This window comes from Chelonia mydas, chromosome 26, assembly GCF_015237465.2.
Source record: "Chelonia mydas isolate rCheMyd1 chromosome 26, rCheMyd1.pri.v2, whole genome shotgun sequence".
In the NCBI taxonomy this organism is placed as follows: Eukaryota; Metazoa; Chordata; order Testudines; family Cheloniidae; genus Chelonia; species Chelonia mydas.
Genome location: NC_057859.1, coordinates 7,824,673 through 7,851,563, shown reverse-complemented (window position 1 = coordinate 7,851,563; position 26,891 = coordinate 7,824,673). Strand labels below are relative to the sequence as shown.

General features: G+C 44.6%; 1 protein-coding gene and 1 long non-coding RNA gene across 3 annotated transcripts in view; both read right to left on the bottom strand.

Moving 5' to 3' along the window:
* Positions 1–5,114, bottom strand: part of DPYSL2 (dihydropyrimidinase like 2) — a 94,057-nt gene extending 88,943 nt beyond the window's left edge. Inside the window, exons 1-2 of one of the 2 annotated variants that reach the window (XM_037886282.2) lie at positions 4,755–5,114; positions 3,688–4,051 (exon numbers count right to left, since the gene is read on the bottom strand). In XM_037886282.2, the coding sequence (XP_037742210.1) occupies positions 3,688–4,026 (339 nt within the window). In that variant the 5' untranslated portion in view covers positions 4,027–4,051; positions 4,755–5,114. The remainder of the gene's footprint in view (positions 1–3,687; positions 4,052–4,754) is intronic. The other variant, XM_037886280.2, reaches the window with a different exon arrangement.
* Positions 5,115–17,318: 12,204 nt separating this feature from the next.
* LOC119564509 lies at positions 17,319–26,342 on the bottom strand. The gene is made up of 4 exons (XR_005223464.2): positions 26,109–26,342; positions 24,056–24,338; positions 17,676–17,900; positions 17,319–17,564 (listed from the first exon to the last, which is right to left on the bottom strand). It is a non-coding gene; the product is annotated as an uncharacterized LOC119564509 (long non-coding RNA).
* Between the last annotated feature and the right edge of the window lie 549 nt (positions 26,343–26,891).

Sequence of the window (26,891 nt, the reverse complement as noted above, 5' to 3'; positions counted from 1 at the left end):
ACTTGGGCAGTGAAATTAAATTCACGATTTCACTCTTTGGGCTTCACCTCGCCGTCTTTATTCCAGCAAATCACTGGGACTTTTTACCTGAATCGGGCTGTTGTTATTACGATGATACTTTGTAGAGGCCCCTACCAAGATCGGGGCCCCATTGTGCTAGGTGCTGTACTAGCACATGCTCAGACATATTGGATACATCTACACCGCAGCAGGGGTGTGAATGGCAGCTTGTGTAGACGTATCTGAGCGAGCTGTACTCCCGCTAAAAATTAAAATGAGGACACCGTGGCCCAGGCTTCAGTGTGGGATGCACAAGCCTGCTGACCCGCCTGGGTACATACTTGTTCGTACAGCTGGCGTTGGAGCCTTGTAGGGTGACCAGATGTCCCAGTTTTATAGGGACAGTCCCGATATTCAGGGCTTTTTCCTTACATAGGCGCCTATTGCCCCCCACCCCCTGTCCCGATTTTTCACGTCTGCCGTCTGGTCACCCTAGAGCCTTGTACCACAGCATCCTCCCTGCTATTTTTAGCAAACTAACTCAAGCACAACGACATGAACGACAAATCCCACCCCTGACTGCCATGTAGCCGTACCCAGAGCGTGAGTCATTCTCTGCCCCAAAGTTAACAAACTAAAAAGACAAAGAATGGGAGGGGAAATCGAAAAGTGAAGTAACTTCCCCAGGGCCATACAGCAAGTCAGTGGCAGAGCTTGTCACAGAACCCAGATCTCCCACAGTCTGCCCTGTTGATTGGGCTACACTGCCTCTAAAGACCTAACTGTGAAATGTTTTGTAAAGAATGATGGAAACTCTTCCTGATGTCTCTAGGGATCATTTTAAGCCAGGAAGCATGGAGCACCGTGTCCATAAGATACTATTGCGATAGATCCCTGTGGGATACCATAGACCACCAGCGAGACATAACGAGATTTCATTATTCTGCAGACCTACACATGCCATTTAATGGAGGACAATTAAATTCCTTTTTCATCCTCTGGATAATTAAGAGTACAGAAAAATACCAGATGTACTCGTCCTAGTTGCCTCGCTAACAATGTAGGCTGAGAATAAGGCAGGGTCACTGTACACACCGGAAGAAACGATGACTGTGCTTTAACCTATTTTGGATCAGATCCTTGGCTAATGCAACTGGGCAGAGCTCCACTAATTCCAACAGAGCCATCACCCATGTATACCACCTGGTGATATGGCCCTTGGATTTCTAGACCAGAGCACAAACCATCAAAAATAGATGGGTTCTTAAGAATATTGGTTGTGGCCATAATAATTCTCAAGTCTCCAAGCTAAAGCTAGTTGAGTATTAGGACATCTAGACTTTTGTTAGATAATCTACATTTTTCCTAACTTCGGGGACCCATGAATGAATGTATTATTGTTTTATAGGTTGCACATTATCATTATCTGTACAGAAATGTAGAGAGGCTGTTCTTGGCTAGGTTAGACACGATTAGCAGTGTGCTAATAAAACTACGTTGGGCAACCAAGGTGTGAAAGTAAATGGCCAAATTCAGACCCCGGGTATTAAACGCAAATCCACTGAAGCCAGTGGGCTTTTAGCCTTTTAACACAAGTCTGAATTTCGTCTCGTAGCTTGAAGTGCTTTCTTTCCCCTTTCTTATATAAATATATTGAGCCTGATCCTCAATAAGGAGCTACAGCCAGGTTATATCAGTTGAGGACCTAGCACTTCAATTCAATACAATACACAGATGCAGTCACCTGGGAAACCATAAAAGCTACAGCATTCCTGCTAATGAGGACCAGTCTCTCTTACTTCATTTGCCACAGAAGACTTCACACCACCGTTAGAAAAAAAAAACCCACCATATTGGTGCCAGCATTATGCACAGCTAGTGGGACACAATTCAAAGATTCTAGTGGATCATGCCATTATTTTGTGCCGTCTTCATTAAAGGTAGAATGAAAATGTGACTATCAAACTGATAAAATGCTAGAGCTGTAGCTCACAAAAGTTTATGCTCAAATACATTGGTTAGTCTCTAAGGAGCCACAAGTCCTCCTTTTCTTTTTGCGAATACAGACTAACACGGCTGCTGCTCTGAAACAGTTCATATTCTGTTACAATTCCTGATTTTTCCTCCAAATCATCCCATATTTTTACGGTTTTCGAGTAATATTTGAAAGAGATTCTTTTTTTCCCCACCAGACAAAAACTGCACCTTTTTATTATTATTTAGAACACATGTCCAGTCTTCTACTAATAGTATTGCAAAGCATCATGAGTTATGGTTTGTACGCAAAATGCCGCATAAAATAAGTCTTGAATCGCAAAACTTCCTTGAACCCTAAACCTGCAAACATTGATGCAGATGAGTAATTGTATTCCTGAGATTAATCTCACTTAGTTAACTGAACTACTTAATTGAATCAAGTCATTCACAGGCATCAATGTTGGCAAAATCAAGCCTTGGGTTTCTGCAGTAGCAGATGGATATGGGGTATGATTTTCAGAGGTGCTGAGTACCCAAAGCTCGCATTCGATTTATCAGTGCTGAAGGTCAAGCCCAAATGGACAATCTCACCCAAGTTTTTTTGCCTCGAATGTACCATCCACGCCATTGGTGAATCAGCATCTGGGTACCAGCTATTCAGATGAATTCTTAAGACACTGGAATTGTTTCATAAGCACCTTTGGGGTGTGGACATGGGGGAATACTTGGAAGAACTCTTTCCTACTTTGCTACTAGAAGTTTGTCAGATTCCTGGTCAACTCTTCATTCACCTGGACTCTTCAAAGCTTGTGTTTGTCAGAGGAAAGCACAGTGTGACAATATTTCTTGGCTTAAATCTAAACAAAGCTTGTTTGAGTTGATTTCCTTTAATTTACCTGGGAATGAAAGTATATGTGATCAGCCAGAGATATGGCTTTGAATTATTTTGTTGTTAAGGGACAAAGAGGTCCTTAATTATACATGGATTGACACATCAGCAGAGAACTGGGACTAAGGGTCAAGACGAGGATTTTCAAAGAAGTCTATGGGAGATAAAATTATTTAAATGGGATTTGAGTCCCTCTTTGACAATCCAAGCCCAGATTCCTTCAGTCCTATGCAAGATTTTACTCAGGCAAAATGCCCATTTCCGTCAACTGGCCAATCCCTAAAATTCTTCCTCAGCCAAAATTCCCACGAAGAGCATTGCCTGGGTAAAAAACCTGGGTAAGGCCTTCAGAATTGAGCCCCAGGGGAGTTTCACCTTCAGTAAATCGGCAGGGATTTGGCCATCAGATTTTGCTGCCCAATCTTTTGCTGACAATTGCATTTTATCTTGTGGCGAGCTGCATTTATCAGATGGGTGGGGCACTGTGCTAGAGTAGTGCTGTTCAGAAACAAAGTCAGCTTCCATCAGCAGATGGAAAGGAAAGTGTGTGTGTGTGCGCGGGGCAGGGGGGGGGGGATCGGTCCTCTCCCTAATTCTGCCAATCTCCCCCTCCTGCAGAAGAATGCAGGGGCATTTAAAGTCTGGCGAAAAGAGGCTAGGACCTCGGTGAGCACTGGCACAGGCTGAATGCAATGAGGAGGCATGATGCTTAATGGAAGCCTGATCAGAGATCACCTTCCCCCCCCCCCCCCCCTCCAGCTTAACTCGCGGGTGAGTTGCACATCTCCCTCTCGGACACACCCGGAGCCATCCGCACCCACCTTGTCATTGAGGTTCTGCAGCGCCTCTTTGCCAGCAGCCGCCCTGATCTCCACCTTTCCCCCGAATTCAACAGGTGGCTCCCCTCCCTTCCTGCCCTGCCGGGAAGAGAGGGAGTGGGCATCCGAGCCCAGGTGGGCCACGTCCCTCTGCTGGGCCACGATCCTGCTGGCTCCACGTCCCACCGAGAGCGAATCGAAATCGATGGTCTTGTTCTCCAGGGAGCCTTCCACCGGGCAGAACATGCCGCAGAATTTCTGCCGGGGTTTGGGGCTGCCTGAGCCCAGGTTCTTGAAGAAGGCTGGGACCTCCTCTTCCTCACCCTGCCTCCTCTCGGCCATGGCTCCGGGGGGCGGGGGGGTCTCCCTGTTCAAGAAAAACAACAACAAATAGGATCAAGATTTCCCCCCACACACACACACACACGCACCCCGAGAGAGAGAGCAACAGGGCTGCAAGATGTGGATTTCCTGCCCTCATAGAGGGGAGGCTGGCGAGCTCGCTCGGTGCATAGAGATGGAGATGCAATGCAAAGTTGAAGGCAAGGCTGCTGCAATCAGGAGAGAGGAGATTTCAAGTTCCCAGCCGCCCCAGATGATGAGGGGGGCGGGGGGGAAAAAAATCCCTCACTCTGCAGCAGAGCTTGGGGCCTGATCCGGAAGTGATGTGGGGCTGGCGAATTGGCAAACGGAGCCGAGCTGGGCTGGAGCAACAAAAACCCCCGGACCGTGTTGCTTTTACAAGTTGCTCTGAGCAGGGACCCTCCCCCCTGCTTGGGGGCGGGGAGGGGGTCGTGTTAGCTGCAAAGGATCTCCCCCCCCCCTTGCCCTACCCCCTTGCAAATGAAGCGCGGCCTTAGCCTTTTGTTCCTCACTTTCTCCAAAGGCAGCAGCTGGAGGGTGAGCACCGCAGGGGAAGGGGGCGAAATGCTGAATCATATTTGTGGGGGGGGGGGTCAGCGGTGACCCGGCTCATGCAGCGTCCCCTGGAGTGGGGGGAGGCGGGTGGAGACAGTCAGAGATGGGGAAGAGAAAGAGACAAGGAAATTTGCCCATTAATCAGGACTTACCTCCGGAATTAGTGACCTTGCAAGACAGGGAAGCACCCAGCAGTGCCAGACCCCCACCCCAGATCTCACTCCTAAAAGGGGCGGGGGGGCAGAGGGGAGGCACTAAATGGCTGTTGAGATTTAATTTAAATGAAGGTTCAAGGCTAGAGAGCGCGCGCGATAAACCCTCCCCTCCCAGCTCCGAGCAGAGCCCCTGCGTTGGGAGCTTGGAGCGGGGTGGGGGACACCCCAGCCCCGCGGATCAGCTGCTCGCCCCGATAAAAGGGAGTCGCCCAGCCCTGCTCATCTTGGGGGCTTGCCCAGCGCGGCTTTCCAGGCGCTGTCCCTTCAGCACCAGCCTGCCCTCTGCATGACTCAGAAGAGATGCGGCTGCTATTGTTAGGGGGAGAGGGAGGGGGGGGATCGGCCATAGGCAGGTACGATGGGAGCTGGCAAGATGATCATGTCCATATTGCAATGCTTCCATCCATCCCTCCACCCTTTTATTATTTCAGGGCGTTGCATTAGCTGCTGGGTTACAGTCCACACACACGCACACCCCCTTGTAACACACTGAAGTCCTTGGTTCCCATGCCTAGCCTCCCAAGAGAAGGTGAACAGATTTAAAAAAAAAAAATCTTATTCCATCATTTTTCATATCTAAATGAACCGTTCAAAGGTCTAGAGAGAGAAAAAATGTTGCCCTGATAATTTCTCAATGATTGATTGCAGCCCACTGCACTGTGAGTGTGTACGTGGGGCGGGAGAGGGGAGGAGAGATATTTCTATCACAAAGGTAAGTGGTACAACACACAATAGGTTTAATGTAGCTGTAACCATCTGATACATGTCGTTAATAATGCTAATCTGTATTAAGGCTAAATCCACATTCAATATTGTTCTGAACCAAACTCAGTTGCTAAGCTATTCATTGCTATGCATTATTCATTAATATGCATCTATGTATATGCATACATTAAATGTTAATTTAGAGGCAACTGTGCCCAAAAGGGTAGCAGGCACCTTAGTGAGAAACACATTTTTTTTAAAAAATCAATATATTGTCACTAATAAGGCAAAGTGCCCAAGTAACGCCAAGGTCAGACGCAAGAGAAGGCATAAAATAAATGCACAACCCAGTTATAAAAGACTCAACTAAAAAGGAAAGAAGTAAGCCTGGAGTGTTGCCCTGAAGGATGATGGCGATGTGCTCTGGTGACTAATGAGGGGGAGAACAGTCCAGAGACACAGGTCCTCAAGGGAATAAACCCGACTCCTCCTTTTCCTCCCAAGATTGTATCTGGGGATGGCCCTGGGCTGTAGCCAGGCCAATCTCAGGTGCCCTTATGGGACTCAGGGCAACATATGGTCTATCAGGTAAACTAAATCCTGTATTATTTAAGCTTTATAAATATTAATAGCCAAAGCACTGCTGAATAGGCAGTCACTACCAGCCTCAGAGAGCACTGACAGAGTCTGCAGCCTGTTAACATCGCGGAGCAGTTGTACTGACACATTCTGCAGTTGCTGCAATGTAAGGGATGGTTTTCAAGGATACCCCGAAATAAAGCTCATTCATCGCTTAACGCAGCCCTGGAAGGCGCTTGGGTACCACAGTGATGGCCACCAAAGAAACATCTAAATAGACTGAAATTCCATAACCCAGCCTAGGGGGTCATGAAGGCATGGAGGGCTGGGAAGAGACCTGGGTCTTGAAGAAAAGTTCACAACTTCCCAGTGTTTCAGAGCTGATCAAGGCTACTCCTACACCCAAGACTTCCACATTGTTCTCATGCTCAGAAATGGCCCCATTCTGCCTCACCTCGGCAAATGCCAACAATGCATAGCGCAATCACAGACCAAGCAACGTCCCACAGCCAGTTCCCCTTTTCCACAAGTAACACCATCGTCTTTCCGCATCGGTATGACACTTCTGGGCACGTTCAGCGTGGACTTTAATTGCTGTGCCGTGTTTAGGTACCGTGGTGACTGGTGATTTATGAGAATTATGAGATGCTTACCAAGATTTGGAAAGAATGCAGTGCCCTATCAAGTGTCTAACTTTCTGGTTTCACATGTATACTGAACCACAGAGGCAATAAAATTTAATCCTGCAGGATTCCATCCACACAAAAGAAATTACAGAACCCCTCTGAAGCAACCCGATTCTAGATCCATCAGTCTATGCTGTCAGGCCTGATCTAACCTCATGATCGAAAGGTTCCCTAGGTAACTAGCAAAACAACGTGGAGACCTGTCTCAGATTCATCATGCACTCTTCCGTCATGGTCTGAAATCAGACTGGAAGATTACAAAACTCTAGCTACCCTCGAGTGGCCCAGCCATCACCTCTGTAATCTCTTTCCCCCACCAGCCTATAAACAAAGGTTGATCTGACCTCAATGTTTCTTGAGCAGCACTCTCCATACATCAGCTAGTCAGGCATAACCAATGCCTCCTTTATCAAGCACGGGGTATCAGAGCCCATTCAATAGAATAACTCCCCATGACTGGCTTTGGGGAGCTATGGGTGTGATCTTCAAAGGATCCTAAGGGTGCTGGCATGACACTTCCTTTGAAAATCCAAGTCTATATGGTGATATTCTTCAGTTTGGTTATTTCTGGGACCTTTGGTTTACAATTTTGTCAATTTATGATCATTTTATTTATATTGGAAAATGGGGTGTAATTTTTTTGAGGTTTTGTTATGACCTGTGAAATCAACCAAGAGTCAGGCCTTTAAAAATGATCAATTACAGTCACTTTATCTTCTTCGTTTTTGTAAGTTTGTATTGTAATTCTTTAGTAAACCTGTGCAACTCCATAGTTTTATTGCTACTCCGTTAATTTCTTCCTTTATAGAAAGTGCACTCATCAACCTAAGTCTCTTTCACATTCATTCACTACAGATCAGAGAGCTATAAACATAAATGTCAGCAGATCAAATGCCGCTTGCCGGTTTGTTTTCATGTTTACACAACAGAAAACATGGAAAGTAGTGACGGAGCAAAGGCAGGGAATCAGAGGACATCTTGGTGAAGATGAAGACCAGTCATGGACCTCAGAGGTTTTGTCTGCATTTCACAGTTAAATCGACTGTGCTTAATTCAAGTTAGGCAGCTCAATGTAAGCCAACAGGTCTAAGCGCGTCCGAGCTTGGTATTCACACACGTGCTTAGCATGTTTACTGTTTGCAGTGCTGTGGTAGCTGTGTTGGTCCCAGGATATTACAGAGACAAGTTGGGTGTGGTAGTACTTTTATTAGACCAATTTCTGTTGGTGGAAGATACAAGCTTTTGAGCAACACAGAGTCTTCTTCAGGTCTGAGGAAGAAAACAGAGTGTCTGAACTAAACACAAGTTGGGACAGATTGTGAAGCAGAAGACGTGGGAGGCAGTCACTTGAAATGAAGTGGGGAAATGGGGGTTATATAGTTAAGCACAAAGGGTTTGAAGTGGGCCATTAAGGGTCGTAGGCAATGTGGTGTGTCACAAATTGTTGTAATGAGCCGTAAGACCAGCGTCGCTGTTATACCCATGGCTTTCAGTGTCTAGCAATTTAAGGTCCCAAGGTCACCTTTTGATGATATTGTGCACATCTCCTTTGAGGACAAGCATTGAAAGATCAGCTATGAAGCAATCGCTTAGTGAAAAGTGTTCACCCAGAGATGATATGATGTTTTTCTTATCATTTTTCTGTGTGAGTTCATTTGAGAGCACAGTGATTGTCTGGTTTCACCCACCTAGTTGTTATTGGGGCATTTTGATTCACTGGATGAGGTACTGGTACCCCATGTTGTGATAAGCATGTGTAGGACCCATGAATCTTGAAAGGTGTGTTGTGGGAGGTATTGATCATCATAACAGTGGAAATATGTCTGCAGGTTTTGCATAGGTTGTTCTAACAGGGTCTGATGCCACTTTGAGTTTGTATGTCTAGGTCTGTGGGGAGCTTGCTCCTGATGGGTGAGTGCGGGTTTTGAAGGCTAGAAGAGTGGGGTTCAGGAAAGATCTCTTTCAAGATGTGATCCCTATCAAATATGGGTTGTAATAGTTTAATGAGACCCTGTATGTGTTCCAGTGTGAAGTGGTAGGTGATAAAGCATCTGTGGTCAGGGTTGGGTTGTTGTTTTTTTCTGTATTGAAGCAGGTTCTTCTAGGGTATTTGGGTGGACTGTTCCATGATGCAATCTGCTTCTCTCTGGTGGAGCGTGCTTGTTTAGCGAAGGTGGTTTTAAGTGTGTTTAGGTATGTATCCCAGACTTTCTCTTTCGAGCAAATTCTGTGGTAGCTGAGCGTGTAGCTGTAGATAACAGATTTGTGTGTGTGTCTGGGGCGATTATTGGATCTGTGAAGGTAAATATGGTGATCGGTGGGTTTCTTGTGTATCATTGTTTGTAGAGTTCCATCATTTAAGCTAATCATGGTGTTGAGGAAGTTGATGTTGGTGTGGGAGCATTCTAGAGAGAGTTTGATGGACAGTTAGTAGTTGTTGAAGTTGTGGTAGAAATCTATGAGGGACCTTAGGTCTTCCGTCCAGAGGATGAAAATATCATCAATGTATCTCAGGTATATAGTTGGTTTTGTGGCACATTTTCCCATAAATTTTCCCTCAAGGTGGCCCATGAAGAGGTTGGCATATTGGGGAGCCATCCTAGAACCCATGGCTGTTTCCATGGTTTGGACGTAATGATGGTATGGGGGTTTCATCGAACAATTACAACCCATATTTGGTGGGGACCAAATCATGAAAGAAATCTTTCTCACACTCCTTCTTCTGGCCTTTAAACAACCCCCCGCAGCCTGAGCACACATTTACTGTCTCTAGCACATTTACTGTCATGCATCACATCCACACTTGTGCAGCACCCAATTATGTTAGACACAATTGTACCCTAGTGGCCAGTGGATGACATACATGTCCTCAGCATCCAGTCCAGTGAGGCTATGGGTCTTGTCCAGCTCTTGGTATGAGAACCTGGTTCTTTACCTCAAGCTGTAGAGACTCATTCTCTGGATGTCCTCAGTTCAGTGCCCAATGTTGGTCAAGATGTTGGCTGTCGCGCAGGTGGGGACCTATCTTGGATCTCAGAAATCCCAGCCTTGGATGGATTTCAGAGCCTCCCAGGAGACCTCCTCTGTCCACAGGAGGATTGTGGGAGGAAAGGTCAAACTCTCAGGTGTGCAAGAAGAATACACTTTTGACTGTTGGATCCCCTAGCAGCTGTGGTATCTTCAGCAATGCCTCCCTAGACCCGCAAGCCCAGAACAGTGAATGATGCCTGCTCTTTGTGTGCAAAGGGATTTATTGCACCAAACATCAGCTTGACTTTCTATGACCAGAGTACCTATGGAGTGTTGTTATCCCCTCATCATGTATATACTGTATATCCGTTCATATCTTTTACCTGCATAACCTTTGGTATATTCTCTGTGCCTCCATATCGCTCTCCTTTTGCCTCACAAACGGACAGTTGTTTATAAAAAGAAGAAGAAAAGGAAATGGCAAACAAACAAAACAAACAAACAGTAACTCCCTGAAAAATTGCAAAACTGTCATACAGATACAATGTGATGTTCACCGGGACCGAAACCAGTGCGCCAATATGCAGACTCCCTATCTGTTACACATAAACCAGCATGTATGCTTGGAAGGACGATGGACCCGAGTCTGTTCTCATACCACTGTAAAGAGAGAGTGATGTCAGTGGCACAGCTTTGTAAAACTGGTGTGAGCTCAGAATCAGGCTCACTAAGTCTAATTCACATAGTGTCACATTCTGATACACTTACTCATATTACCTTTCTCCTCAGAGCATCCTATTGATTTCAATAGGACTATTCCAGGATTAAGGCACTACTCGGGGTAAGTAAGAAGTTCACAGTCTGGCCCCTCGAGATTATGGGCACAGATCCTCAACTGGAGCAAATCAATTTAGCTCCACTGATTTACCCCAGGTGAAGATCTGACCCAATCATGTATGCACAGTGAGGGACAATAAATCTTAACATTTACCGTACCACAGCATTATCCTTTTACCCATATTTGTGGTATTTCCTGCACTTAACACAGGAGCTCCATAAGCACCACCATGAATTAATCTGCTGCAAGTGGAAGTTTCAAGCTTTTTATTACTCCCATTGTAGCACATGTAAAACAAGTTTCAACATGCATATTTTAAATACCACGTGATACAGGTCCAACCACGTGACTCGTCACCGAGTGGCATTTGCATCAAGAATATGAGGCCGTGCTTACAAATCAATGTACAATATCACATACACACATCAACCTGTTACCATATCCCATTAACCATGGAGGCAAAACGGGTGTTTCATCAAACAACTACAGTAATTAATAGACACACACTCTTCTGTTGTCCATTCACATCATGAAAGTGGACCAAATTTCCCCCACTTGCATTATGTGAAAACAGGGCAATGCTTACACCTAAGGCTGTGCAAAATGGTCAAACTAACCCCCAAACTGCAAAGTACTCACCTGGTTTTAGATTTCCTTGCCAACTAAGTTCAGCCTAGGTTCGTCAGCAGGTTCCTGGATTATGATGGCAGGTCCTAGAGCAAGCCTGGTTCCAGTCTAGGATTTTGAATCAAAGTAATGTAAAATTAATGGTTTTACTTAAGAACAGCAATACTGGGTCAGATCAAAGGTCCATCTAGCCCAGTATCCTGTCTTCCGACAGTGGCCAATGCCACGTACCCGAGAGGGAATGATCAGAACAGGTAACCATCAAGTGATCCATCCCCTGTCGCCCATTCCCAGCTTCTGACAAACAGAGGCTAGGGACACCATCCCTGCCCATCCTGGCTAATAGCCATTGATGGACCTATCCTTCACATGATTCTGATGTGAAAGCAGGTGAGCTTCCATCAGTTTTTTATGGGGGAATTTTTGTTCCTGCCTGAAACTCAGACTCATGCAAATCCACCCAAAACAAAAGTTAGCCCCAGCCCTTCTGAGGTGAAGCACAGTGATACTTAGAACCAGAGATCAGTCCCAAATATGGAGTTCAGAGCCTAATCTGAACTGCTCCAGAGCGTTCTGTTGCTCATATTCCTTGTTCACATTCTAGCCCCCCAAAGAACAGCCAAACAGCTGAGTCTGGATCTAGAATCCAACTTCTCCAGAGTTCACTTGTGTTTGAAAGTCATTTTCCAGTTCAGATCCATCTAACAGCACAGCATATTTAAACCTGTGCCTGTGTGGTTCCTTGCACCGTTTATCTTTGATACAATTTTACTTGTATGTATTATTTATTCATATTTAATAGGGGAAAACAGATACAGACTAGCAACCAATACTCTGGAATATTTAGAGCAACTAATCAGTTTACCGAGTTCATGAAGAAGTACAGATACCACGATCCAGAAAGGCATGTCTATTAGGAAAGCATTTAAGTACATGCTCAATTTTAAGCACGTGTTTAAGTCCCATGGACTTCGACACAATTCAGTTCCTGAATAGGAAATTTAAGCACATACTTAAAAGGTAAGGGTAAATTTTTCAGAAGTCCTTAATTACTAATGAAAATGGCACTTAGGCTCCTAAGTTATTTTAAAGGTTTGTCTACCTTAGTTAGCTCACAGCAAGCTGGGGTGTGAATCTACCCCACACTAGCCTGCCGCAGATTGACTGTCGTACCTCAACAGTTTGTCAATGTATTTTGATCTAGTCCTCTTTGATCAAAGCACATTAACAAACTATTGATGTGCGTCAGCAGGATCCACACAAATGGTTAGAGCGCGGCAGGCTAGTGTGGGGTAGATTCACACCCCAGCTTGCTGTGAATTAATTGTCCATGTAGACAAGCCCTTAGGCACTGAGGGTCAGTGTTTAGAAGCTTAGTTCACATTGAAATCAATAGAAGTTGCGTGCCCAAATACCTTTGAAAATCTGGTGTTTAGGAGAATAAGGGCTGGTCTACACTGGGAATTTACACTGGCGTAGTTATGTCACTCAGGGGTGTGAAAAATCCACAGCCCTGAGCGATGTCGTTAAACTGACCTAACCCCTAGTGTAGACAGCGCTAGGTCAGCAGAAGAACCTCGCTACCACCTCTCGAGGAGGTGGATTATCGATGCTGACAGGAGAACCTCTCCCATCGACATAGGTAGCATCTGCGGGGAAGCGCTACAGCTGTGATGATGTAGATGTTGCAAGTGCAGACAACTCATCAGACTTATTGAAATGTGTTAGGTGCCTAAGGCCTTTTGAAAATTCCACTAGGTGCCTTTCTGCATCTTTGGGCACCTAAATACCTTTGGGCCCGGACTTGGATTTCATGTATAGTGATGTAAATTAGGAGTAATTCTATAGCAGTCAATGAATCAAATTTAACCTTGGTGTCACCAGATGAAACGCCTTTAAAGTAAATGGAGTTATACAAATGTAAAACTGGCTTTGAGTAAAGAACTGGTCCCATTTGAATTACACAGATGAGTAAGTGAGATTAGAGTCAGGCTGTAACAGCCTTTAGCATTTATGCAGCACTTCCCATGTTCAAAGTGTTTCATGAACATTAATTAACCCTTGCAATATTGCTGTGAACAAGCTTAGCAGAGCTAACAAAAAAAATGTGAACAGTTATTTGCCAATAATTTATTTGCCAATCAACAAGAAACTTAACTGAATACATTCGTCCACTGACGTTAGTCAATGAACTAATAAACTTGCTTTAATAATGGAAGGGGAAATATTTGCTGAATAATTTAGGGAATGAAAACTGCATCGAAAGAATTTTTAGCCAATATTTTTCAACTCTCTTTAAAGATAAATAGTGTTATCTCCGTATCATAGATGGGGAAGGTGAGGGAGAAAGGTCACGTAACTTGCCCTAGGCTACCGAGTGAGTCGGTGGCAGAGGTAGGTTTATACTATTAATATTATGGTAGTGCCTAAGGCCCTAACTGAGATGAGGGCCCCACTGAGCTAAGGATTGTACAGAGAGCAAGATACAGTCCCTGCCCCGAGTTTACTGTCTAAATAGACAAGACACACAAAGGGCTGCACAAAGCACACTAGGGATTTTGCTATTACTTCTACACGGAGGTATTGGACACTATCGTGATTGGTCAGAGTATAACGCTAAGATATATAGATGGGGAAACAGGAAAACTGACTTGCTCCTAGACACACAGTAGGTTGTAGCAAAGTGGGGTTTAGAACTTGGGGCCTCCTGACAGGCCAGTGCCCTATGCATTAGACCACACTGTCTCAAGAAAACTCAGGACATACAACTGTGCACTCATTCTTCTAGACCATGTTGCATCTAGCTAATACCATGATCCTACATATTTCAGATCCTACATTTCACGAGATTGCAACAACCCACCTGACTTCTCAAGCACAAAACAATAGAAGTGTAATTTCTGCTTTATTAAATTCCCTTTCCATAAGTACCTACATGTGTAATGTGCAGCTGAACAATCAAACTTTATTTGAATTAATAATGCAATGCAATGCAATACACGCTTTAAGTTATTTTCACTCCCCTGCAACCTTTAGGTGAGACCCTTGCCCCAAATACGTCATTTGGTTCACGGTTTAAAGATTAAGAACTCAGACAGAAATTAAAGCAGAACATTCTGCCTATGTCGCCATTATTAAAAGCAAATGACAGAGACTGCCTCAAAAGCTGGAGCTTTCATTATTAAAAAATTAATTATTAATATCTTCAATGTATGCTAAATTTATCATGCAACGTAGGACTTTGGCACTCCTCAAATATGTATGTTTGTGAAGGCAAAATTCCGTGAAACATACATTTCTTCCTGTATATTTGCAAAAGACAGAAGGATTAATATGATGAAGCAGGGGTCAAATCCTTAGCCGGGGTAAATTGAGGTTTTATTAACTTCAGTGAAGCTATGCTGATTTGCACCAGCTGAGGATAGGACTCCAGATATTCAAAGGTTTTAGGGGTGCAATTCATGCTTAATTTGCAACCAAACATGAAAATTAGGCACTTGTGCATGTAAGTGCTTAATTTGTGCGTTGCAAGCACAAAAAGCCATACAAATTCATGCACAGTTGCATGCCAGATTTCTTTGGACATCTGAGGTGAAACACTGGCCCCGTTGAAGCCAATAGCAAAACTTCCATTGTCTTCAGTGGAAGATTTCATCCCCGATTAATTTATTAGCCACAGGAATATCCTAGGTTTACACCATTATTTACACCAAATATTTACACCATTAAAGCAATATTGGGATTTGGGCAGTGCCCATCAGGTAAAAGAATTTATAGTACACTTATTCTTATAGTACACATATTCTTGCTGAATTTGGAGGGGGGGGGGATTTCTTTCTGACCCCTGTGAAGATGAAGATTGAGATTTGATTGCTCCATTTTAAATGATGTTTCGAGAAGAGCAGAGCCACAAAGCTTGGCTCTAAAGCCACATCCAAATCCAAACTTCCCCAAAGTTTGCGGGTGATCACATTCAAGTTCTGATTCGAACCCATCTCCGCAAACAAACATTTTGCAGCCGTCGGAATTATCCACTTTTTTAATGCAGTTCTGTAACAGCCTATGAATGTTACTACCTGAGCACCTGCTATGGGAAGAACTATTTTCTTTTATTGGTTATCAATTTAGTTACCACTGATTTAATCAAGCTACCTCATAATTCTCATGTTATGGGGCAATGGCGAAGTATCAAGAGGAAGAAGTGGATAGCTTTCACTACACTTCAAAATCATACACTAACATCAAGAACCAAACCCTAAAACGCTTGATTAAATGGGAACTATTCTGGCATAGCATGAAAACTGAAAGACCAAGCTGTAGCCAGAGAAATCATTAGCTAGCTTCCCTTTGGGATATGATAATTGCTGAACTGTTTGACAGCCTCTCCTGATACTGAGCACTCCAAAAGAGAATGATGGTCATTTGAAAACATTAAAGACCAAAAGAAAGTCTTTGGGCAAATGAGTTAAGTCTATTCAAATGCCCAAAGCTCATTTATTTTCCTGCTCCATTTTTTCTTGCTTACCCTTGTTTTCCTTTATGGTTTTTGTCCTCGGCAACCTCGACTCACGTAAACCAGTCTTGGTGAATTTCTGCCAGTCAGGGTTTGTTGCCAATGAGTTTTAGTCCATGAAAACAGATTGCCTAAAAGCTACGTTGTGCCATCTTGCCCACAGCCAGTAGGACAAATATTTAGACATTTAGGAATAGATTTTCCAAAGGCACAAATGGAAATTAGGCACCTGATTCCCACTGACTTTGGATGGGAGTTGGAAAGCTAACTGCCCTTTCAAAATCTCACCCTTCAAAATGATTCTTTAAAAAATAAATGAATGTTTGTGAAAAGTGCCACACTACCGTCTCTGGAGTCTAAATTCTTTCATCTATCCCCGCAATGGTAAAGCATGAACGGCAACAGTGCAAGCTCCTTCACCCCAGATTCTGCCTTTGAGATGAGACTTCAAACAAAAGTATTGACTGCATTTGGGTCATTAAATAGGCCCTTGACATTTTCACAAGGGCCGGGGTGTTAACCCTTACCATACCAGTCAAATTTCAATTCAAGTAAATACGTTATGTCAACCTCAGATCTTCCCTGTATATGGTATTCTTTTCCATTTGTCTGAAAGATCGCTGAATGTTTGGTGTGCAATGTCAAACAGCAGCTCCGTTCCACACCAGAAGGGGCTGCATTTCAGTTGTCATGGAGGTGAACTTCAGGTTAGTCCGCAAATCAGTACATAAAGCACTTTGAGAGGAAGTTGCTATTAAAGGCTATAATTCAGCAAAGTACTGAAGCACAGGCTTAAATTAATGGGACTACACACATGCTTAAAGTGAAGCAAATACTTAAGTGACTTGCTGAATCAGGGCCTAAAGGTGAGATCCTCATCTAAATCTCTACTCTTATACCTCCCATCTTCTCTCTCCCTCGACTTTTCCCCATCCTTCTGCCTTAATCTTCCCCTCATCAGCTCCCATTCAAAGCTTAAACCTGATGCTTCAACCCCAGCAACCCTCCTGAATGGCCTACACAAATTGGGAACATTTAATAATCTTGCTGTGGAAGAGTTTTAGAACTCTGCTGTCCCTGCTAGCCCTGAAACCGCATGAATTCCTGAGATTGTAACTGACTGCCCCTTTAAGAAACACAAATGCAAAGTAACGCCTCAAGGGAATTACAGTGCATCTCGTTAGCAGAAAGTGGGCATAAAAAGGCAGATCTCACCAAATCTCTTCATCTAGAATGCTACTAGCTCCAATCATAATAAAGCTTCCCTGGGAATACACTGCTATGCTAAACCGATGGATTTTCTGTGGATGGTAAGTTCTTACCCTACAACTGAAAATAAAGATTCAAAAATACATTTGTGATATCAGAGATATTTGTTTTAATTACAGATGTGTGAATAACTGATTTTTTGGTTTACCTGCAATTCTGGGGAAAAAAAATCATTTCCGGTGAAACCAAACATTTCATTTTGATTTTGAGCTTCTTTTAAAATGTTTTTTTTTAAAGAAACAAAGAAATTTCAAAAGAAAAAAGTCATTTTGAAGCAAAAAATCAAATCAGATCATTTTGAACAAAACCTTTTAATTTTTTCAGATTTTTTGTAGGTTTTTTTTTTCCTGAGTGAAACATTTCAATGAAATCAGCACAAATTCACCAGGATCAGATCTCAAGGGGGGAAAAAAGAAGCCTGGAAACTTGAAGGATGTTATGACTGAATGTATCAAGCGAGCAAGAAATCCACCAACTCTTGGTGCAAGACCCTTCTCCTCTGCACCTCTGGCCAATTAGAGCAGCCTCCCTGATTCTCTCTGTCTTGTCAAGTCTTTTGCCTGTATCAAAAATAAAGATTTTTTTTTTCTCTCCAGTGGAAATATTTCACACAGCAAAGCATTTTTGGATACAACTCGTCACAAAAAGTTGCATCGTACTCAGAAACTCACCTGCAATGGAACGTGTTTATGCTCTGTTTATCTGGTTTGTTCATTGGAGGACCTTATCTTTAAGCTGCATTAAGCAGCTTCACCTGAGTGGCTCTACTGTCTATGATGGCCTTGACGGGTATTTTAAACTTGGCTAACTAACAGAGCCATGGCCTTGGAATGATGGGCATGTAGCAAAACAGCTCTGGGTCCATTTTTTCCCCTCATTGTTCATCTGAGGAATTCCTGGAGAGAGAGAGAGAGAGCGAGAGAAGGTGAAAGGTCTTGAATCCACTGGCAAAGGTAAACAGATTGTCATCCTTTATTTAGGGAATGGAAATGAAAACCAGAGACAATTCTTCAGAAAAGAATGCATCCCTTGGCTAGAATGTTATTGAAGACAGAGTTAGATTGTCCAATCCTCCCACACATGAGATGAGCACTTTCAGAAATAGCCAATGAGTCCCATGAGTAAGTGTTCACCAAGGAGTGTAAGGGTTCAGTAATCTGTCTTTTCCTGGCTCCATCCTTCTTCACAGACAAAGGGCCCGATCCCGATCACAAATACACTAGCAAGAGTCAGGTGTAACTCCATGGAAGTCGATCGAGTTACACTGGTGTAAAACTAGCACAAATGAGACAGAGTCAGGCTGAAAGCTTCTCAATATATTCAGTTTTATTATAATTCATCAGTTATTAACTAAGATTGGGGCCTCCCTAGGGGCCGTGCAAACTCTCTGCCCCAAAGCAGATTCCTAAATCTTATGCCAAGATTTTCAGAAGTGTCAAGAGATTTTGGGTGCCCAACTTGAGAAAGCTTTCAAGGGGCCTGATTTCCAGAAGCTATACTCAGTCCATTCAGGCCCTTAAAGGTACCTCAAGCTGGGCACCCAAAATCACTTGTTATTTTTGAAAATCTTGGCCTCACAGCCTGAGTAGGCATCGCAGACAAAGGAAGTATTATTAGCCTCTTCTACGGATGAGGAATTTACTCAGAGAGAGATTAAATGATCTGCTCAAAGTCATAGATGGAATCTATAGCAGAGTCAGAAATAAAACTCCGCTCTCCTGAGTCCTACTGCAGTGATTTAGCTACTAGACCCCTCTCCCTGGGAATATAAGTGCCGAGGAAAGACTATGATAGAATAGAGGAGGAAGACAAGGTTGTCACAGTTCTGAAATGCCAAGCTTGACCTGGCAGCCTGAGAAGTATTAAACTAAAATACCACCTCCTAACCCTACAATTCAGAAGGAAAAAAATCAGACCAGTCTGCGTTGCTTCATAAAACCCATTAGCCCTGGGTGCTTTTTAGCTAAGGTTAAACTTGAACCAATGCCTTCATGCTCTGCTTATTGAATACATCTAATCTCATTAAACCACATTATGACCTTTTGTTTTATAAATCTATGTGCTTCCCAGAGCTTCCGGAGAATTAACTCATGAACTCAGCACCAAATCTCTCCCCCTATCAGCTCTGCAGTGGAAACTCTTCCAGCACTTGGGTTAGAATACTAATACCTTATGATTACATAGCACCCGATGACCAGAAGGATCTCAAAGCGCTTTACAGCTATTGCCTGGATCCAGCTGGCTGCTGCATGGCTGTGCTAGTCATTACAGAAAATCTCATCCAGCAGAAGGACAAGACCCCACTGTAATGCCTAAATTAGGGAAACAGATTGTAGCAGCCAGGGGGATGCAGAAGGGGTTTTCTGGCCAGGAGATATGGTGAGAAGCCATGCTAACGAGCAAGCATGCTTTATACATACAGGGCCACTTTATCCACCAGTGAAATGTGGCCACCTCTGGGGCAGAACACAGCAGCTGTTTTAATGGCACACAGCAACGCTGCACAAAAGCTGAGGACAGGAAGTGAAGAAGTTGGTAGCTGTGATCCTGCCCTGGCTTACACCAATCTAAACCAAGAGTAACTCAGGGTTACAGTTGTTTAAAGCCAGTGTGAGAGCAGAATCAGGCCCACTGTACTAACTGAAATTGCAGTTTATTATTATGGTAGCACACAGGGGCTGCAACCATGAATCAGGGTCCTAGTGTGCAAGGCGCTGTCCAGACATATACATTTCAAGTGTAGATAATACGAAGTTTGCTACAAGCCTCAATATATTTCTATAGTTAATAAGTAGCTATACCTGAAATGTATGTGTTTGGCACCTGCTTGGAGCACTGGGTTAGACAGGGACTACACAAGGGGTTTGCGCTGAAACAGCTGTGGACCCCAAGATAGACAAGGCCTTGCTGTGAGCCGGTTTAATTGACGTGGGGTTTAAACACACCAGAGGCCATGGAAGCTTTTTTTAATCTACTGAGGATCTCAGTACAGCTTACATCACAGCAGTATCTAGCTGTGCTGGGTAACTGTGAAAAAAAAATTCCCTTTGCAGAGAGTGCGCATTAGTTGTCCAAATCTGACCATGAAACCCTAAGCAAGAAATCACTTTATTCTTCAGGAGCGTCAACATTAAAATTGAAGCGGGAAAGGCAACTGATGGAATCAATTCCCCCTGCCTGATCTCTGGCTCTAACGGCAAACAGCCAGCCTGGAATACGCAAAGCATTTAAGCGTGTGAATAGTGAAAACAATGGGACGACTGAGCTCATAAAAGTTAAGCACGTACTTAAGCTCTTTGCTCTATCAGGGCTACAGCGGGCAGCATCTTGCAGGACTGAGCCCCAGAACACAATGGAGAACTTCCCGGGTCCATTCAATTCTGTAGCGTACTTAGCTTCCCATCTGGGTAGCTTTTATCCAAAGGCTTGCAGGGTAGGGGGAGGGGGGGGAAAGCCACCCGCTAATTGGTCACCATTTTCTTTTCCTAACAGAAACAGACAAGTTAGTATTAAAGTACGACATGTGCACCAGCTGCTCTGCAATTTTTCTATTTGCTTTGCTAATGTGTGTAAATGTAACACTCTGGCACAGGATCTGATACTTCAAGCTGCACACATATTAGCAATCCCACTGAAGTCAACGGGAATATTTGTGTAAGGATTGTTTAGGTAATAATCTGTAGGGTTGGGCCCAGAGTAGTTTTCTCACTTAAGCTCAGATCTCTTTCCCCTTCTTCCCCACAGCCCAAAATCTGATTAGGAAGGGAAGGTGCATTGTCTTGGGGCAGCAGTAGGGAAGTGAGAATCAGGACTCCTCGGTCCTACTCCTGACTCTGCCACTGATACACTTTGTGACCTTTGGCAAGTCACTTCACCTGTTTGTGCCTCAGTTTTCCCATCTGTAAAAGGAGGATGATACTCCCCTATCTCTCAGGGGTGGGTTGTAAGGATTAATTCATTCAGGATTGTAAAATGCCTTGAGATACTGGGATTAAAGGCCCATGAACTATTCAATTATGAAATGAAGTGACCTGAAGGCTCCTTGCATTATATATAATTAAGCAATTATCCTCTTGAAAACTGGCTCTGAGGACTGTTAATGTTACAGTAAACGGTTATAGTCTCAAACTCAGTGTACTAGGTGTACGTATCATCCTCAGATGGATGAAAGACCAGTCAGTTCTGAGGAGCAATGAATTTAAATCACATCCCTCATCAGAGGAGCTCTCGACTCGGAGGGGGATTGAGCTGGTGAGCCAGCAGCGTATTGAGGCCTTAGAACTCTAACCAGGCACAGCAAAATTGACACTACAAGAAGGGCACCTACCCCCAGGGCAAATCCAGAATGTCATCTTACCAGGACCTGGGGCTGCGTAGGGAAATCAAGCCTCTTGGTCACACAGCATGGATGCTCACAGAGAGAACAGACTGCTGGGATCTTTTACATTGCAAGGGAAGTGTTACCATTTTCATTGGAGAGAAAAGGTTAAGGTCGAAGAACTCCGGAGATCTAGGTTCAGTTCCTGACTCAGCAACAGGCTTTCTGTGCACCCTAATACGAGTGATTTAATTTCTCTGGGTCTCAGTTCTCCATCTGTAAAATGGGGATAACAATACTCCTTCTCCCACCCTTGGTCTGTCTTCTCTATTTAGATTGTAAGCTTTTCAGTACAGGGAACTGTGTACTGCACCTAGCACAATGATACCCTGATCTTGGCTGGGGCCTCTGGGCACTACCATAATCATCAAAATTACAGTGGTCTTGCCCAGTGCCAGGAACTCAACCCCCCGTGTTCTTATCCCAGCTCTGACAACGGTTCCCTTTGACCTTGGGGGAGTCACTTCCCATCTGCGTGATTCAGTTTCCTCATTTATTAAATGGGGCTAGTAATACTGAACTGCCACTCCGAAATAGATAGATTAAATAGATTCACCCCTGGTTTATGGTGTCTTTCAGCAGCATATGGCAAAGGTCCACGGCGGCAGAAAATCCAGCAGGGACATTTTACTACTGCTACAGATAAGCCACAGCCAGCTCACCAGGCCTGATCCTGTGAGGTGCTAAACGCCCTCAATTCCCACTGATCTTGGAGGATCAATGCTGTGAACAGCAAGCTCCCAAAAATGCACAACCCCTTTTTCTCCCCAGCATAGGTTTGTATTGAAAACTGGCCCTGATTTGCCTCCTCTGCGCAACGTACGCTGTAACAGAGAGAGCAACGCAAACCCATGCAGAGATGCCTCAGCTGGAACACACAGGTCTCTGGCGGGTTAAAAAGAAAGCAATCCTCAAGCATGTTTGAAGCAACAGGGTGTCAGCTGGAGCCTGCACTGAGGCTGCTCCTATCACCATTCATAACTAAATCAGGAGGTAGCAAGTTGCTATAGTAATGGCAACAGAACGTGGCATGGCTGCTCCTCAGAGGGCGTGAAACACCGCCTTCTTAAAGAAACCCTGGGGCCTGGTTCTCCTCTTTCCTAGGGGCTGTCTACCCGCACCTCTGCACTGGTTTAGTTAAACCACTGAAAACCCCTGTGTAGAAGTTCTTATTCTGGTTTAAGAAGGGCTTACTGCCGTTCAGCTTAACTGGCTTACATTGACATGAGCCTGGTTTAAGCCCAGGTTAAGTGCCCACAACAGGGCAGGCCACCCTGGGCGCTGTGGTTAGGGGGACGCTGTGGTTAGGAGTCAAGGAGAGGGGTGGGCCTGGGTGTGAGGCCACGGAAGGGAGCTCAGGGCAATGGGGTGGAAGGGGGGCAGCTGTGGCCAGGGAGGATGGGCGGGAAGCCCAAGGAGGCAGAGGGGGTCAGGGACACCAAAATACAAGTTTGTCTCGGGCGCCATTTTCCCTAATGCCGGCCCAGAAGTATCTGGCACCGGTTTAACTAGATCAGTTTACAAATCACATCTTAAGTTAAACCGGTGCAACTCTGCATATAGACAAGCCCTGATAGTGGTGAAAATCAGGAGTGACCCCAGTGAGATCAAGGGAGTTAAACGGGTGTAAGGGGAGATCAAAACTAAACCTGGTCTCCTTTCATATTCCCAGAGGTTATTTCCAGTTTTGAGTAAAAGGCTTGACGATGAGCGGTACCCATCACGCTCATAGTCCTGTTGACAAGCGCCCTGGGAGGTGTTCCTCAACACAAATGCTCCGTGTCAGAATCTGACCCTTCCAAAAGAAATGTTCTTTTACTGTGGAGAAATCGGCACTTGCGCTGGACTTCCAGAACTGACCCCCTGTTGTAAAATTCAGGGGGCTGGTTTAAAAACACCATCAAAAAGACTGTGGATGTTAAATTCTATCGGTCCAGTTCTCAGTTGTGATTGACCTCGATGCACCTCTCCAGCAGTACAAAGGGGTCAGAAAGCCACTGGAGATGCACCTCAGGAATTACCCCAATGCAATGGGCCTCACTGCCCCATATAAAGCCAGCACAAGACTTTTTTCCCCACTCAGTATAAGGGTCGTGTCGGCGATGGGCTGGGACGATCAGAGGAAGGGGACATTTGAGGGGGACAAAGGGGAATGTAGCCAGAGCACTGTGCTAAGTGTGCATGGGGAGCAGAGTGTAAATTATAGCAGCCCTAAGGCTGATCTAATTTACACCAGGGGCACGGCAGGACCCCAATCTTCTCCAGAACACGGGGAGCACAAGGTGGTTTATAAAAACCCCTCCCCATTGTTCCCATGCCAAGCAGAGCAACCCAGAATCAGAGCCTGAAGCAGTTTTCCCTACGGCAAAGGCCTTGGGCTGGATTCTGCTTGCCATTACAACAACGTAAATCTGGAGTAACTCCAGTGGATTCACACGAGAGCAACACGTGTTCCCTTTCACTCTCACATGGGCACTTTGGGTTGCTAAATCTTTCTTTTCTTCAACCAAAAAGTTGAGGAGCTGCAGCAGCCTGCTTAGCCATTTGCTGGGCATCGTCAAACCACCATTTAACGCTGCTCCCCCGGGCAGCGCCCGCTTTAATTTACTCAGCTGGGTGGCAGTCAGGTCCGATAGGCCAGGCTGATGCCTTTGCTTGCCTCATCGATCTTACCTTGTCTTCTCCAATTTTTAATGCTGACCAGTTCTCCGCACAAAATGGGGATCTGTAACAAGCAATTATTTCAAAGGAGGCCCTGTTGCCGTGGTTACCAATCGTCAAGCTCAGGCGTTTGCAGGCTCCGTCGAGATCAGCCTTCCTCTCGGTTATGTCCTGTTCTTTATATTACAGAAAGATTTTTGCTCTCAGGCACCCGGCCAGATAGAAAGTTGGGCTAGGAATGCGTAAACGCCTCAGGATGTGGGTCATTCCTGGAGGTCCCGTATAAATCACAAGGCTGACGAGAAATAAGGAAAACAACAGATGCGACATTTTTAGCCTGTCCGTGAAGATTTCGCAAGGATTTATGACAAGAAAATATCCTGAGGACCTGGCTTTCTCTCTGTTATTATGATGTGCATTACAGGAGCATCAGAAAGCCACAACTCTGACCAGGGCCTCATTGTGCTTGGTGTTGTACAAACACACAGTACCAGACAGCTCCTGTTCCAAAGACCTCAGAATCTAAGGAGACAACACTGATAAAGGGTGGACAGGAGGAACTGAGGTCCCGAGAAATTAAGGGCCAGAGTTTCCAAAGAGCTCCACCTATTTAGTGCACGTTGGGTGCTGGCTGCTTCAGAAAACTTGGCCCTTACAGAAGCGTCTAAATAGGAGCAGAGCTCTTTTGCAGGCCGGGCCCTAATTGTGGGTACTGAGCACTTGAAAACCTGACCCTGAGCTCTTTCAAAAACCTGTCCACATGTGGCTTGTCCAAACTGCAGAGCCCACAATTGAACCAGGCCTCCTGAGTCCCAGTCCAGTGCCTTAACCATAAGACCATCTGCTCTCTCTTTTCTCCCCATCCCCTTTTGTGGCTTTCCCTGTTTATAACCAGGTAATCTCCAGGAGGACCTGCCTCAAAGTTATATATCACTTTGTGCTTGATAAAAGAAAAGGAGTACTTGTGGCACCTTAGAGACTAACCAATTTATCTGAGCATAAGCTTTTGTGAGCTACAGCTCACTTCATCGGATGCATCCGATGAAGTGAGCTCTAGCTCACGAAAGCTTATGCTCAGATAAATTGGTTAGTCTCTAAGGTGCCACAAGTACTCCTTTTCTTTTTGCGAATACAGACTAACACGGCTGTTACTCTGAAACCTGTCTTTGTGCTTGATAGTTACTGCAGTTTAATTTCACATGTGTCAGTAAGGAGGGGGGCAACCCTAGATCTAGGTACCCTTAAATCCCATTCAAGAGGGTTGTAATGGGATTGTCACTCACCGCTGGTGCACCTCCTTGCATCTAGGTCTGGGAAGGTACCTCCCTCGCTGCTCGTTGCTCACTCTGCAATGGTCTTTCTTCTGGTAACTTGGCCCTCTGGCCAGGTCATCATTTAGTCCACCTCTTCTGGGGTTACAAAGTCCAACAGAACAACTCCAGGCAGTGTTCAGCCCCCCTTGCTCAGGACTCTGTCCCATTACCAGTGGCTGGTACATGAACCCAGGCCCATCACGACTCCAGGTTCCAGCCCAGGGATCCTCTAACCACAGTCCAGGTCCTCTGTCCCCATCTCTTTCCCATTTCCCTGGGCTCCTTCCTACCAAGCCTCTCTATATTCTCTTCCTGGGTTCTAGGTTTACTACAGGATACTCTACTCCCCACGGCTACTTCATCCCCTTTAGCTCATCAAAATATACAAAGTAAATATCCTTAAATCAAACTCTAATAAGCTGTCAAGGAGCACTTTTCTTCACCTATCTGTATATTTCGATTACTGATAGAAATATATTTTTGTCAGTTTGTGTGTACAGTGAAATCGACATTTACCGATGAACGTCTGTTGCTTCCAAGACGAAATGGGCTGAAGCTGGGTCCTTTCATTTCTGGAGTTATTGAGCCAGATCCTCAACTGGTGTAAATCAGTGTAGCTCCATTGGCCCTGCATCCTTAATGATGCTTAGGGTGTTTTTATAAAGCTGGGAAAGGGATGGCATCAAACTCAAGAGTAGAGCGATATAAGGTGAAACAAATGAGACATCGTCTAACTTCCATTCCCCACCTACCTTGAAGAAAAAAACACCAGTGTCTCTTTTCCCTCCTTCTCCATTGATGTCCTACAGTTGTAGACTTTACTGGATCTTCCATGTAGAAGTGACCTATTCTATGCTCAGGAATGCCAGAAAGGAAAAAGAAAAAGAGAACAGGATTTTTAATTCCACTATAATCTATTCAACTGGGTTTCTTGCAAACACTTCATTTCAGGGACCACGCAGACCAGAGCCAGGAAAATCCAACCTAATATGGACACTTAAAAAAACAACATCAAAATAAAGATAATCTGCAAAATCCATACAGCATATCGATCACTAGGAAGTTGACCAATCTGTAGTTTAAGGTTAGGAAGTAATATAAATTAAACCATTTGTCATTCCCAGTTGCCTGAAATGAGGAAACAGCCAATTTTCCTCCCATTAGACGATGTTCTCACGTGGACTGCTGGCTACGGACCACTTTTGAAAATCTGGTCCTTAATTTCTCTGAGAGAAAGCATCCAAGACCGACAAAGAAAGGTAAGTTCTCACCAGAAGGTAGCCTGAGCGCAAATCCTAGTGAAGACAAGCCAATATGGATTTTAGCTAGAGTTAGCAGGTTGAGTTAGGATACATCTTCTCTGCAGAGTTAAACTGAGCTCTTACTTTGGTGTTGCTCCGACCCAGCTCCTGTCAATGCACAAAACCCTCTGATCTGAATTTAGTGGTGCTTTCAACCCAGCCTAGCTGGCCCATCCTGGGACTATACGCTAAAATCCAGATGCTGCTTTCACTCAGGTTGATAACCTGCCCATT